Genomic DNA, 15,648 nt, shown 5'->3' with positions numbered 1-15,648 from the left:
GCACTTTCTCTACATTATTTTACTGAATTTCCACCCTGGGAAGTGGCTATTATTCCCATTTGACACAATGAGTAAATGGTGCACCCAGACTTAAATTCCTATTTAGTGCCTCTCTTTTTATAGAGCATAGAGAATATTTACCATATGTAATTCTTTGTTTGAATGAAATTAAAAGTGAACCAACAAATAGCCACTGGTCATAGTATAATGTCTTGTGAGGACATAGATTTTTGGATTATTCAACTTTAAAACAAGGAGAATCTGCCATTTGTGACAACATGAATGAACCTGGAGGACATTATGGTAAGTGAGATATGCCAGACACAGAAAGAAAAATATTACATAATCTCATTTATATGTGGAATTTAAAAAGTCAGACACATGGAAGCAGAGAATAGAATGGTGGTTATTAAGGAGAAGGAGGTTGTGTGCAGGGTGCTGGTCAAAGGGTACAAAGTTTCAATTATATAGGATGAATACATTTTAGAAATCTAATGTACAGCACAATGACATCCTATATAATAAAAGCCTAATATGCTAAGTGTCTGGTTGGCCTGTAGGAGTGCACTGACCATCAGGGGGCAGTCCTGCACTGAGCATCTGCCCCCTGGTGGTCAGGTGTGTGTGATAGGGACTGTTCATTCTGCTATTCAGTGGATTTGCATATTAGCCTTTTATTATATAGGATAACTCCATTTCTGTAGGATGTTATGTGTTAAGTAAATGTATTTTGTACTCTACTAAATTAAAAGACTAACAAAACTGCTAACAAAATGACACAAAATCCAGAAAGATGAAAATAAAATTCAGAAAAATGGGGCAACTGAAAGTGACATGATAGAGTAAGAGGGAGCCGAGAAGAATTTAGTCGATGGAATTGGAGTCTGCAAAATCACACACATGCATTCAAGCTGTTCCAGTTTTCCAGAGGGACAAGATTCCTGTAATATCCGCATGAAGACATTTCTGCTGCTCAGGAGAAGGTTGACTTTCCTGGAACTAAAGCCTGGGGGAATTGTTTTCCAGTAGGTCTTCCTAAAAGGGAACACTGAAATGTAATAGGATTTCCCCTAAAGAGTGAGCTCACATAAATATACAGTTCTGTAAAAGTGTTTGAACAGGGGGCTGGAGACAAAACAGTGCAGCCCACACTTCCATTAGATCTACACGCACTGTTTTCTCTTTTCCCTCAGGAAAGAAAGCTGCTAACTGGAGTTTCAGTTTCCAAACCTTAACATTTGCCAACTATGATATGATGACTTTGCAGGTGTGAAAACATCAATAAACTCTGTTTTTGTAAGTCAGAGTCCATATTAGAACTCACAGCCTTAAGTTATATTGTGGATGTAACCTTGGTTGGATACTCACTGTCTTCTTGTTAGAATTTTTCAAGTCCCTTTTTCCTATTGACTTTAAAGTGCAACTGTTGTGTTTATATCTCAGAGCACACCATTCCACTGGAAAGACCTCTGGGCATTAATTTAAGGTAGCCCTTTGTTTTATAAAACATGTACTAGAGAAGTACAGCTACAAAATAAAAGTCACATGGTTCTAATTTATGGTATTCATTCACAAAGTAGACTGTGACACTTAAAATGAATTATTTAAAAAATTCAACAACCAGCTCCCCTTTCTTGAATCTGTGGGCTTTCAAAGTGTTCTTTGTGGGTGGAATGGAGAGAAGATATCTCTTCAGAACACATAATATAGAAGAGATAGGTAGGTAGGTAGGTAGGTAGGTAGATAGGTAGATAGATAGATTATGAGGCTCAATGGAAAACACTATTTCCAATAACATATTTAAAAAGTAAAATTTGCGCCTGGTTTGGCCTGTGGACTGAAAGGTCCAAGGTTTGATTCCGCTCAAGGGCATATTCCTTGGTTTCAGGTGCATCCCCATTAGGGTGTGTGCAGGAGGCAGCTGATTGATGTTTCTCTTTCATTGATGTTTCTAGCTCTCTATTCCTCTCCCTTCCTCTCTGTAAAAAAATCAATAAAATATATATTTTAAAAAAGTAAAGTTTGCGATGAGTGCATCCCAAGAGAGAACACCTGTTAGGAGTTTAGGAGTATATTATGCAGATTTTATTTTCTCTGCAAATAATAACATTTATATGTAACTCTACATAATAGTATTCTCTCTTGAGTTAGGAAACTGGTTGAAAGGAAATAAACCTTACCTTTCAGCGGTCCCAAGGGTACCATAAGGCCCATCAGTTTCATCTCCTGTCTTTCATGTTGAAGAGCTACAGGTGTACAGGTGCTGGCAAGAATAATGATATCTGATTTTCTTCTGCGGTTACCTACACAGGTGGAGCCAAAAACATGTAAAAGCCACCTTTTAAAAAGGTTTATTTTTTTATTTTTCAATTACAGTTTACATTCAGTATTATTCTGTGTTGATTTCAGATCAGCATAGTGGTTAGACAGTCATGTACTTTATAGGATGGCTCCACTACTGCTTCAAATAATCACCTGATCCCACACATGGTTATTACAATATTATGACTATTTTCCTATGCTGTAATTTATATACCTGTTGATGTAAATAATACTAGTAAACAATTAAAAAGAGGCCCTGAAACTCATGCAGTTAGAATTTGTGAAACAAAGTCATAATTGTTTTTTCAGTTGTATCTGGAAATAAAAGATAATGTGGCTATATTTTAGGCTACTGTGTGTGTGTGTGTGTGTGTGTGTACATACATGTGTGTGAATTATTACTTACCATATTAAGGTAGTTGACTTTTCAATGTTAGTGTCGAGTCAACTAGTTTACTTAAAATTGCTCCCAGAATTTTTGTCTATTCTCTTGACATAAGATTATTATGAGTTACCAACAGCCTAATTCAGATCACTGAAATTAGTTAATAAATCAGTGAAAGATGATTTTTAAGTTCCAGTCAGTGGATCAAAGACTGACAATCTAGTTTATATACCATAAATATTAGCTAATTATTCTTTAAGATCAGTATCTTACCTGTGAAGGAAGATTTGACCTAACACAGCATTATGGGTGAAAAGCTCTGGATGAACACTTCATGGGCTGTGGGAGTGGTTGACTCTGTTTCTCCAACTTTAACGTCTTTATTACGTAGATTGGAGGGTTTTGGATTCTAGTTCTGTTTGAGTGTGTGTTTGTGTGTGTTTATATATAAGGTAAAAGGATCTTCACAAAAGAGTTATTGCATCATGGCTACATAATTCTATCTTATGGATGAATTATAATTCATTTAACAACTTTTATTGTTGGACATTTAGGTTCTTGAATAAATAATTCTACATTATGTATATGTATTTCATACACATATCTGTCTACAGATACTCAAGAAATATAATAATTAGGTAAAAGAGATGGAATATTTTTAGGTTTGGGAGAATTTAGGTTTACCATATGTATATGGTAAAAGCAAAGTTACTTTCCAGATAGGCTTTTAAAAATGATATACTTATATGCATAGCCAATGGACATGAACAGTAGGGTGGTGAAGACCTGGGGGGAAGGAGGGGGAGGGACAGGATAGATAAGGGCTGGGTGGAGAGAGGGAAAATGGGAGACATCTGTAATACTGTGAACAATTAAAAAAAAAAATGAGTACATATTTATTTTATCATTGCCATCAGTTAAAATATTATTTTTATGGTTTCCAATTTGCTATTACTTTAATAGTTCTCAAATCACTATTAATTTAATGGTTTCCAATTATTTTAAAGGTTAAATATATTCTGTGAATTGTTTATTCATGTCATTTGGTCATTTACCCATTTTTTTGTATTAGGACATCAATACTTTTACTTTTAAAGGACTACTTTTATATTAAGGGCATTAACTTTTTAATATATTTGTTGCAGATAACATATCTAATTTAAAACTTTAAGTATTTAGTGGAGTTTTACATTATGATATACTCATTGTATTGATATTTTTTGTCCATCTGTTTTAGTTTTGTAATTCCTTTCCAATGTAAGAATCAACCAAATATTGCTATATATATTCTTTTTGTGTTAAATGATTTCATTAGTTATATTTAACATATCTGTGGAGATCTTATTTTGGTGTGAGGTTAATATCAAACTTGATTTTCCCCCCCATGTTCTTTGCCATCTTTCCCTAGCAACTTATGTGGATAAACCCACATTTCTCAGTGGTTTATGATGTTTCCTTTGTAAATATTTTTAAAAATTAGGTTTACCAGCATCTGTTTCAGGTCTTGTTTTCGTGTTCTACTGATCTGCCTGCCAATTCTATTTTTAGATCAGACTCTTTTAATTGTTTACTTTGTAAGACTACACAGGACAAGTTACCCCTTACTCCCACCCAGTGGTCCCCTTTCACAAAATTTCCTTTGGTTGCTTTTTGTGGGGAGGGGGGAGAAATAGGATTAGTTGTTTCTTAATCCCATTCTTTAATTAAGGCTATACAAACATGTTACCAGAACAGGGACTTTTTACCATAATTTGAGAATATATAATTAGCTTATTCATTTAACAGCTCTATCAGTTTCTCTGAAAATACATTTTAAAAGGTAAAAATGAAGCAGTTCTGTTTCCAACCACTGAATAGTTTCATATGCCTTCATATAATTTTTTTTTCTTTTGCTGCTTTTAGAATTTTGTATTTTATGTTATGATCGTATAGCTTGGTTAATAGGATTATGTTCCAGGAAAAAAAGTTATTTTTCAATGAATATTATGAAATATATTGTTATGAAATATATTGTTCTTTTGTTATTATTGTTTAGTTTTCATTTCTGAATCATTAACTTGACTCTACAATCCAGCAAGACTTGGAAGAGGATAGGAAAACATGAAACACACACAAATGCAGCAAGAGCACAAAGCTTATAGGATATTGCAAGCAGGCAAGGATGAGGGGTGCTCTCCTGAGCTACAAAAGGAATGCTCTGATGGTGAAGATTAGATGCGAGTTGATTTGTTCGAGTTGTCCACAGTGGGCAATGCCCACCACAGGCAATGTGTGTGGACTGAAAAGAGAAGTGGCCCAAAGACTGGGCTCCAGGGGGCTATTGTGTCCAGGGGCCCGGAAGAGAGCTCAGCCAGTAAAGGAAATTTAGGTATTGGAAAAGAAAGTTAAGAGTGTTACGTCTGATGAGTAAGTTTTTCAATAAGAGGGAGATAATTAACTGTGTTAGGAGCTGCTGAATTGTATAAAAAATAAGAACTCAGCCTTGATGACTAGTCTTGGTAAGAAATAGGTCGTTAGTGAAGTTGCCAAAATTGTTTCAGAGAGTGGCATACTTGCATATGGGGACCATTCGTCGTGGTCCCAATGCTGAATCCAACTTTTCACTGGGATATTCTAATTCTGTTTTAACTGTAAGAGCAGTGCTTGGCCAAGTGTTTCAAATGTAAAAGTTATTTTGTTATTTCTTTTTCTTTTTTTCTTTCTTTTGTTTGAAGTTCTATGTGTGGGTGTGTTGTGCCAATAACTGTTTCTTCAAACAAACTGTTTATGCTCATGGATATAGCATATAATTTTGGAAATTAAATAAGAAAAAAAATTAAAGTGAAGTTACTTAATTTGAAATTTAATCTAATGTGCAGCCACTTTTCTCTAGGACTTTTTTTTTTGGGGGGGGGTGGCGGTTGAACTCTGAGGCTTTTCTATAAACATCACTGAATTAAATGATGTGATTGATACTGTATCACCCTATGACTTTGGGTTGGCTTCTGGGATTGGGTACTAATGCAATTGCTGGGCAAGTGACCTCCAACAGAGCTGCCCAGTTGTTGCAGAGAAGACCTTCCTAAATAGGGATAGGGATATTCTGGTGAGGGAAATGCAAATGTAATTATTCTGCTGGTGGAACATGCCAACATGTTTTTAGGAGCCAGTGTTCTCAATCTGTCTCCTGTCTCCATGACACCTTCATATGGAGGAATCCTTACCCAGATGTAAAAGGAAAATCTTTTATTTAATACTTAAGGAAATTATATTTTTTTAAATATAGGAAGCTAATGATGGAATCAGAGAGATATTTTGCATTTTTATAACATCTCCATTAAATTTGTTGAAGATCAGGCTAAGGGAGAACACTTTTGAGTCAGAATAATTTTAAAATTAAATCATCAAGGTAGACTGAGATTGAAATAAGGAACATGGGATGGCACTGAGAGTGTTTGAACATGGCTCTTTGAGTAGATTCAGGGGTAAAACCTCTGGAGCTCTAGGTACCTCTTTTAGCACCATAAAATTATGATAATAGGATAGTGTTTTGTGAAAATAAGAATGTATTCCTCCCTGTTTTTAACCAAAACAGGGAGGAATACATTTTTATTTTATGATCCAGAAACTCAGAATCTGAATTACTAACATAAATTGACATCAGTACTCTTGTCCCACTTTTGACTCCTTATATTTTGTTTTGCCAAAAGTCCAGATGAGAAAAAAGTGGAAATAAGGAAACTCGTTTTATGTGAGCTAAATTACTTGTTAATATGTGCTATTAAAGGCTGAGAATGAGTTTTAGAATTTGAAAGTTCATTGTACTTATTATCTTCCAATCAAGCCAAAGTTATTGAGAATACCATATGGTTTTAAAAGATATATTTGGTGTCTTTGGGAACTGGAGGCTACTAAATCATTAACAGCTGCCAGAATGGAACAGACCAAATGTACTTGGAATTTAGTCCTTTGTAGTGGGGAAGTTTGTGGGTTTCCTAGTTCAGCCCATCTGATGAGAAGAATAACTCACAAACATGTTAGCTAGTTGCACAGGATGAAATTTTGCCAGAGAATATGATAGATGAGAGTGAAGCTAAATTTAAAAGACTGTGTCATTAGTTGAAAAAAAAAAGATAATTAAAGAAAAAAGTAATATTGCCAATTGTTAAGAGTTTCATCAGGTGCAGGGGTTCTCAATCTAGGAATTATTTATATTTGGGCCAGATAATTGTTTGCTGTGGGTCTGTCCTGTGTATTGTAAGATGTTTAGCAACATGTCTAGCTTCAACCACTGGATGCCAGCAACATCCTCTCTCCAGATGTGACAATCAAAAATGTCTCCAGACATTGCCAAATGTCCTCATGTGGCAGATTTGCCCCTGATTGAGAACCACTCGGCTAGACTGCACAATAACCCCCAAATCAAGTAGTTAGTGTATAGATGTTTTCAAAAATCTCGAGATTGGGTAAGATCAGTTAGATGTAGTGAGAGGAATAAGGAGGCAAAAAGACCAAGGACTGAGCCCCAAGAAATTCAAACTTTCAGAGATCCCATGAAAGTATAGGAAGGAGCAGAAGATACTGTAAAGGAGCCATCACAAAGGGAGGAGGAGAATGGGGAGAGTTGTCACAGAAGTTAAGAGGAGACAACATAAAACTAGAGCCTACACTCCGTGAATAGCTATGGGGGTTACTCGGTTGTGCAAATTACGATAGTAATTCATGACCAACTGAAAAGTGATGCTCGAATTTCTATTTCCTCACCAGCCAACTCCTGTCTCGTAGGTAAAAGCATCTGATGCGGATTCAGGACTCTATGGCTTGGTCGAATATTCTCTTTTTGATGGATTCCAAAGCTACGAAGCACCCCGAGCCTTCCAGATTGACCCACATGATGGGCAGATCTGTGTTTCTCAAGATATTGACAGGGAAAGGGACCCAGCCACCTATGATCTCTTGGTGAAAGCAAGAGATGGGGTAAGTCTTTGTGTGTGAAATTTTAAACAGACTCAAAAAGTGAACCACTATGAATACATTACAGCGTATCAAGGATTATCAATGGCCAATACTGTTTCATAAATCGCTACTTCTTTCCCTTTGCCAGAGAATTTTGAATCAAACACCAGGCATTATATTATTACATCCATAAATAGTTTAATAATATCTCTAACAGGTAAGGATTAAAAAAATAACTATAACAAATTAACATTAATTAATTAATATCTAATATGTATTGCATTAAAATTTTTTGGAGTATCCAAAAATGTCTTTTAATAGTTTGCTTACTTGAATCAAGATTCAAATAAGTTCACAAATTAATTTCATCATAATCTCCCTTAAATTTCAATCTATGATAGTTATCTTCCCACCCCCTTACCTTTTCTCTTATGATATTTATTTTTTGGAAGAAATCGGGTCATTTGCCCTTTAAATTTTCTACATTCTGAACATGGCTGATTTCATCCCTGGGATTCATTTACAATGTTCTTTTATCATATTTCCTATAACTGTCATTTAGAGCCAGAGGTGATGCTGTGAGCTTTTTATTGCATCAGCAGACACATCATTATTTCATTACGGGTAATGACATGGTGATTTTTGAATTCTATTATTCTGTTGCATTTATTTTCTGGAATCTTCAACTAAAAATAAAGTACTCTCATTAACTAGTTGATTACCTTGCAATATTATTCATATTGTAAAGGCAAGTTATACTTGATTATTTCTCTTTATTTTATCAGCTTTTAGAATATTGAGTTGGTGCATTTGCCATCTCCAAAGAATACTAATGACGTTTTCTAGTTTTACTATGAAGTCTTGGATTTTAATATATTTGATCTATTTCATACATTGCCAACCTTATCCTTTTTGATGTCCATATTGATCCATCAAATTGGCTCATATGTCTTTTTCTGCAAACTTTTAAATTGACATTTTTTAAAAAATGCAGAAGAGTGTGCAAATCATAAGTACATTTTACAAAATGACAACATACATAGAAGTAGACAAAGAAATATTACTAGTGCCCTATTGGAGATTAAGTCTGCAACCGGGCATGTGCCCTTGATCAGAATTAAACCTGGAATCCTCAGTCAGCAGGCCGAGGCTCTAGCCACTGAACCAAATCAGCTAGGGCCATTTGTTATTTAATCTCTTTTTAATTATAGCAATGCAAGTACCCATGTAGTGGTATAGCACATTGGGGACTTTGCATCACCTTGAAGAATGATAAATAGAGTACATTTTCAAATCTTACTGGCTATTTGCTTAGCTTGTTTTGTGAAGTGTCTATTCAATTCTTTACCCATTTTTTATTGTACTGTTGGCTTCTTATTGTTTATTTATTAATTCTTTATATTTTTGGCATTCAAGTTCTTTCTTGGATATATTTTTTGCATATATCTTCTCCATTCTGTGGCTTGTCTTTCACTCCCTTATTGGTGTCTTGAGGAACAGAAGCTTTTAATTCTAATAAAGCTCAGCTTATCTACCCTGTTTCCCGAAAATAAGACAGTGTCTTATATTAATTTTTGCTCCCAAAGATGCGCTAGGTCTTATTTTCAGGGGATGTCTTATTTTTCCATGAAGAATACGGTACACATTTATTGTTAAATGAAAATAAAGGAAATTTATTACCTGTATATGTTACGGTAGTACGGTAGTTGTCAACACAAACCAGACAAACTGTGAATCCTACAGTATCAAGAATTTATGTACTCATTTATTCATCATCATAACAATGGAACATCATCATAACAATCCAATTCCTGAATTTCCTGGTGAATTTCTTGTGACTCCATTTCTTTCAGTATCAGTGGACCAAATCTCTCATGTTTAGCAATAGCATTCTGAGACAGAGCCTAGCAGGGGCCTTATTTTCGGGGGGATGCCTTATATTTCACTCAGAAGGAAACCTGTAAGTAGGTCTTATTTTCGGAGGATGTCTTATTTTTGGGGAAACATGGTATATGATTCCCTTTACAACTGTCCTTTAAAGAAATATTTGCTTATCCTAGTACAGAAGAGTATTCTCTTATGTTTTCTTCCAGAAACTTTATTGTTTTACCTTTTACATTTATTTTTTTTCAATATAGTGGGTGGGAAGTTTATTTTTTCCAGTATGGGTATTCAGTTGAACTAGAATCCTTTGCTAAATGATCATTCTTTCCTCACTGCACTGTAGTATCACTTTTGTCATGAATCATGTGGTGTATGTGTGTGTCTATTTTTTGCTTGTCTAACTTTGTACTAGCGCTGTACTCTTAATTATTTTTTTATGTAATAGGTCATGATTCATGTATCCTTTTAGCTTCGTTCTTTATTTTCAAGATTGCTTGGGCTATTCCTGACCATTTACACTTCCACGTACATTTTAGAAACAGCTTGTCTAATTTCCATTACAATGATTGCAGCAAAGATAGCCTACTCTACACACAGTTTTGTACTTTTTCTTTTCTCTAAGTCTATTTTGGAGATTTTCTTTGTTACTGACTATTCCCTTAAGTAGATGGGTACTGCTAACACCTTCTGGTCTAACCCTTTCCTTTTGAAATTAATGAGAGAATCTGCCTACTGAAGATATAAGTCAATGAGGAAAAATGAGTGTGAATATATTTATTATAAGTAAACATGTATAAACTAACATGAAAGTAATCAGTAAAATTACTGTGAGCTATTACTATATTCAGTAAAATTATTATGATCTATTTGGTTAGATTTTTATCAATCCCTGACTATGTGATTGCAGGAATCCTTGAGTACATGTAAGAAAACATGTAGTAAACAAAATTAGGAGTAAACAGAGGAGTTTAGGTTAATTCAAGTCTCTGTGATTGTTTAAAACTCAACATATGCGCACACAAATATTTACCCAAAGCTTCAGAAATATATTCTCAATAGATTTTAAGACAATTATAAAAGGCCATTCTAGGATTGAATAGCTAGTTTAATTACAATACAATAATAGTCAAACATCTGTTTCTAATTAGTTGGTTTCAAATGACTTTGTAAAAGTGTGCCTATTTATCTTAATAGAAATAAGATAATTTGATGCCAGAAAAATTTTTACTGATAAAAAGAGCAGTGCACTAATTAAGATTATTGGCAGAAGAATAAAAAAAAATCAACCCAGATATTTAATTTAAACCTCCTTTCTTCTTTCTGTTTTAATATTGAACCTACTCTGCAGACTTACTCTATGGAAAATCCTCCAACAAAGCCTGCCTTTCCTCAGTTTACCAGTTTCTATGGCAACATTCAAGTATATTTTAATCACAAAGCTTTCCCAGATTGAACAAAGGGGATGAATTCTCCCATCCTCCCTCCTCCATCCCCCCCCCCCCCCCTCGCCCCATGCCAAAAGGTATTTTTCTTTTCTAGATAACTAAGAAAGTGTTAACAGTCTGTATAGCAGCTTCTGATAGCTTTTAGAAATCAACCAAGAAATCAACATTCTTCAGGGTGGTGATTGCTCTGGTCTGAATGTTGGTAATACTTCAAATTCCTATGTTGATGGTCTTAGAAGGTGGGGCCTTTGGAAGGTCACCAGGGTGGAGCCCTCATGAATGGCATTAGTGCTCTAATAGGAGACCCCACAGAACTCCTTAGCCTCTTCCCTCATCTAAGGGCACAGCCAGAAGTTGGCAGTCTCTGGGCCATGCTGGCACCTTGACCTTAGACTTCTAGCTTTCAGAACTGTGAGAAATAAATTTCTGTCATGTATTAATCTCCCACTTTATAGTATTTTGTTAAAGCAGTCTGAATGAACAATGATGTATATGAATCATAATATTCTTGTGTAAAAACTCCTTGTTTTGTAGAAAGAAAATCCTCCAACAAAGCACAGTATAGTCTAGAGCAGTGGTCAGCAAACTCATTAGTCAACAGAGCCAAATATCAACAGTACAACGATTGAAATTTCTTTTCAGAGCCAACTTTTTAAAACTTAAACTTCTTCTAATGCCACTTCTTCAAAATAGGCTCGCCCAGGCCGTGGTATTTTGTGGAAAAGCCACACTCAAGGGGCCAAAGAGCCGCATGTGTCTCTTGAGCTGCAGTTTGCTGACCACGGTTGTAGATTGTTAGAACAGAGACATCCTTCCTGCAGGTACTTCATATTCCAGGTATCATCCTCCTGATAGGTGATTCATCATAATCGCAGACCTGGCACAGATGGGAACTGGTCTGCAATTTAACGTAGGTTTTATTATTATTTAGGTATGAGTAAGGAGCCAATTGCTATATTTACAACAATTTTTTTATATTCACAGATCCCCAGAGGGGGCACCAAGGGAGGGAGTGTGTGTACACAAGGGAAACCTGGTGTCAGGAAGCAGAGGGAGAGGAAACACTTCAGGCAGGGGTTTCCAAAGGAAGGAAGGGGAGAGGCAGAACAAGCAGACTTATGATTGGCAGTTTGAATAGGTTCAGTGGAATGTTGGGCATAGAAGCTGCCTCTGGTTATCTGGTACTTGACTGTGGAAAGATTAGGGTAGGTGCATTGTGTCCTGGAGTGTGAAATCCCCATAAAGGCTGTGGTTGAGGTGTGGGCTCTGAATTGGTTGGTTTGCATTTGAAAAACATGCTCACCTGATCCTGGTCAGTCCTTCCAGAATCAGAAGGTCACAGATGTCAAAGTACCAAGACATAGAAAATAGAATACATGACCAATACACTGCTCTGGTGCAGAGTCCCCTTGAAGAGGAAGGCAAAGGGCTCACCAGAACTTCTGGTATAAGGAAGACTATGCACAAGAAGCTCTTTGCAGCTGCCTTGTTTCACTCCAATTTATTGGAAATAACACCCAATACTGAGGGAATTCACTACTCAATGGCTAATTGTTGGCCCAGGGTAGCATCATAAATCATCAAAGAAAGTTTTTGGTATAACATTGGTTACTTTCAGCAACTTGTTTTTTGTGTCAAGCCCCATGTGGTCCCATACAAGCTTCATTCAATTCTGCTCAGTCCTGGACAGATAGTCCTCATGCTCCCTTCAGGTGCCACCAACCTCTTCCCCACTTCCCTCTCTGGTGTCATCATCTTTCTCATATTCATTTCCTCATTTTGCATCTTCTATCTCCTCTCCATTCTTTTTCAAGTTTACTCCTCCAGATGCGCTTGAGTGTTTGGATCAATCTCCACCACCACCTTCCACTCTTTCATCAAGTCATCGAGGTGAACTGCTTCAACCATACTCCCGCAAACACAAAGCAGCAAGTGTTTCATGGCCAGTACAGAACTGGAGTGAGAGCTAGGCTGTTAGAGGGCCACTGGCTTGTCAGAATCACCTTTCTCTTTCCTGATATCTGGGGCAGAGAGTACACATTCAATGGTGATCAGAGTTGCATCCTCTGTTGCATCCACGTTGACTACCTCCAAGAGCTCTGAGGCGCTCATCATCACCTTCAGGCTGCACTTCTTTTGGCCTCACCTATATTTTCTCTTTCCTGACCTAGCTGTCCCACAAACCAGCAGTTCTTTGAGGTGTCATAGAATACAGGTCATTAAAGAAGTTGTCCTCCAGGCTTTTTTCCTCTTACTCACCACAGACATCCCTGAGGAGCAGTGACTGATGGTTCCAGGCCATAGCCACTGACATGCCAGAGGTTGAGTACACCCTATGCCCCATGATGTAATCTGGGTCCACACCCATTTGCCTTTCCTTCCTTCTTTGGTCTTGAGTCAGAACATATCTGAATGCAGGGTGAGTTTGTCCACCTTAGTTGACTGTTTCCAGTAGCCTCCATAGATGATTATGCTCCCCTGGGGAGTGGTGGACATTTGGCAGCCCTGTCTGGGTGTTGTGCCAGTCCCTCATGGGGACAACTTGCTTCACATGATTGTGTCCAGGCTAGTGGCATACATGTCATTGTAGTGATGTAATCCCTTATACACTCATGGAAACATTAAAAATAATTAGCTGTGTCTTCCAGGCTGCCATCCAATACCCACAATGATGTAAAGAATCCCCTATTGATTTGACTTACTCCTAGGTTTTGGTCACCAAATGCAGGACACTAAAGATCCATGTAATAAAGAGGATCAATTTATCTGTCTCAGTCAATGTGGATGAAGATGGGGACACAGTGTTTCTACACAGTCTTATTAGCATCTAGTGTCTGGAAATGGGCTATCAGAGCTTCAAGGCCTCCTCCTTCTACAGTGTTTGGACACCTTCTTCTCCATTTTGGTGACTGTCTTCTCCTTTTTGCCCATCCCATGTGTCCAGAGAGGTACAGAGAGGTCAAGGAGAGAGCTACACAGGTTCTCCTAAGGGCATGCCTGGCCATGCATTTCATAAAGGAAGGGAGAGAGATAGAAATATCAGTGATAAGAGAGAATGATCAGGTGCCCCCTCCATGCCCCTGCTGGGGATCAAGTCTGCAATTCAGGCATGTGCCCTAACTGGGAATTGAACAGAGACCTCCTGGTTCATGGGTCAATGCTCAACCACTGAGCCACATGGCTGGGCTGGCCATGCATTTTTAAAGACAAATTTTAGAAGAATTATCCCTATCCCTTCAAATAAGGTTTTTAACAACTTCCTAACCATCACTTTGTTTGGACCTAAAACTGCCTTCAATGTTTGTCTTAGAATGTATGAGAGCAAGCAACGTAAGACTGTGTGTGTGTGTGTGTGTGTGTGTGTGTGTGTGGTCCGATGTGCAGTGTTTATTCTGTTGTCTGCATATTTATGCATTTCTTCTGTGATGAACTGTGTGTTTCTACAAGGTGAAGTCTGCATCTGTCATGATTGTTGTGTGCAATATCTACCAGCAGCATATGTCCCTAATCAGAAAGGTTAGCAAAGATGAATATAACACTGTTGACAATGACTGAATAGGCTGTCCTTTAAATACAATCTAGACTGGGTCAGAAGACTAAATTAACTCAGACAGATATTTTAGGTTCAAGACAGTGGAATCTAGGCCACAGTAAATTTATTTAAAACAATGAACTATACTTTGACAAAAGACTTTTAACTTTACGGAATTGCCTTGATAGTTTGTGGTTTTTTCTCTGATCCTTCCTCTTCCTAACACATGTCTTGAAAGCTCTTTGGAAGAAAATTGCTGAGAACCCATTTGCTGGTGGTTACTAAGATATTTATCTGTCAAAAGAAGAATTTTTTCTTATAAAATACCTAGCTGTTCTGGGCTTCTTTTCTATTTATTCTTGTGATGACTGTCAATATTTAAAAAATTCAATCACTTCTCCTATTTTACTGGTATCACTTCTGAAATAACCTATTTTTTTTGCTGCTACTGTTGCTGCTATTTATCTCACTTGTAGACGCCTTGAGGATGTTATAAAATCATACAATAGAAACAAATAATTGGATTACATTGGAGTCAAGAGGTTTTTCACAATAAAGTCCTATAATTTAATTATTCCAGGCTTTACCTAATTCCTGTTTCCTTTTCCCATTTATTTTCATTAAGTGAATGTCTCCTTTTTGGTATATATGTCTATTAACATACTATTTCTATTTTCTGTGACATCCTGAATTCTGTAGCTGAAATATGTGTCTGAGATAAAGCTATTTCATCTCTATCTCACTATTCCAGGCTTAGGGCAGGGATGGGGCAAACTAGCAATATAGAAAGTAAATTGATTTAGCCCTTCACCATTACATGCATTCATGATAAAAGTTGGCTATTATTTGTGCTACATGGTTTGTGTGTAAAGCAGATAGATCTCTAAAATAAAAGCAAACTTGCTAAATAAGAAGGCACATTCATTTTTTTTTTCTTTTTACTGCAGCTTTATTGAGATATAATCCTATAATAAAAGGCTAATATGCAAATTGTCTCCTCGACCTGGACTTCAGTCAGAGGGCAGGGCCAGCTGGCTGACCACCTGCAGCTCCTCCCCCTGGCCAGCCCAGCCTGATCAGCCTGATTGGAATGGGCCTGACAGACCCTATCTGTACACGAATTCATTCACTAGGTCTCTAATTAA

The 15,648-nt window shown here is 36.8% G+C and overlaps 1 protein-coding gene across 1 annotated transcript in view; it reads left to right on the top strand.

Moving 5' to 3' along the window:
* Positions 1–15,648, top strand: part of DCHS2 (dachsous cadherin-related 2) — a 176,627-nt gene that overhangs the window by 86,762 nt on the left and 74,217 nt on the right. The window contains exon 2 of the mRNA XM_084883976.1: positions 7,472–7,663. Within this exon, the coding sequence (XP_084740102.1) occupies positions 7,472–7,663 (192 nt within the window). The remainder of the gene's footprint in view (positions 1–7,471; positions 7,664–15,648) is intronic.

The sequence above is a fragment of the Pipistrellus hanaki genome (genome assembly GCF_964339955.1).
Source record: "Pipistrellus hanaki genome assembly, chromosome: 5".
In the NCBI taxonomy this organism is placed as follows: Eukaryota; Metazoa; Chordata; class Mammalia; order Chiroptera; family Vespertilionidae; genus Pipistrellus; species Pipistrellus hanaki.
Note: the sequence above shows the minus strand (reverse complement) of the source record. Positions and strands in the feature narration are given on the sequence as shown.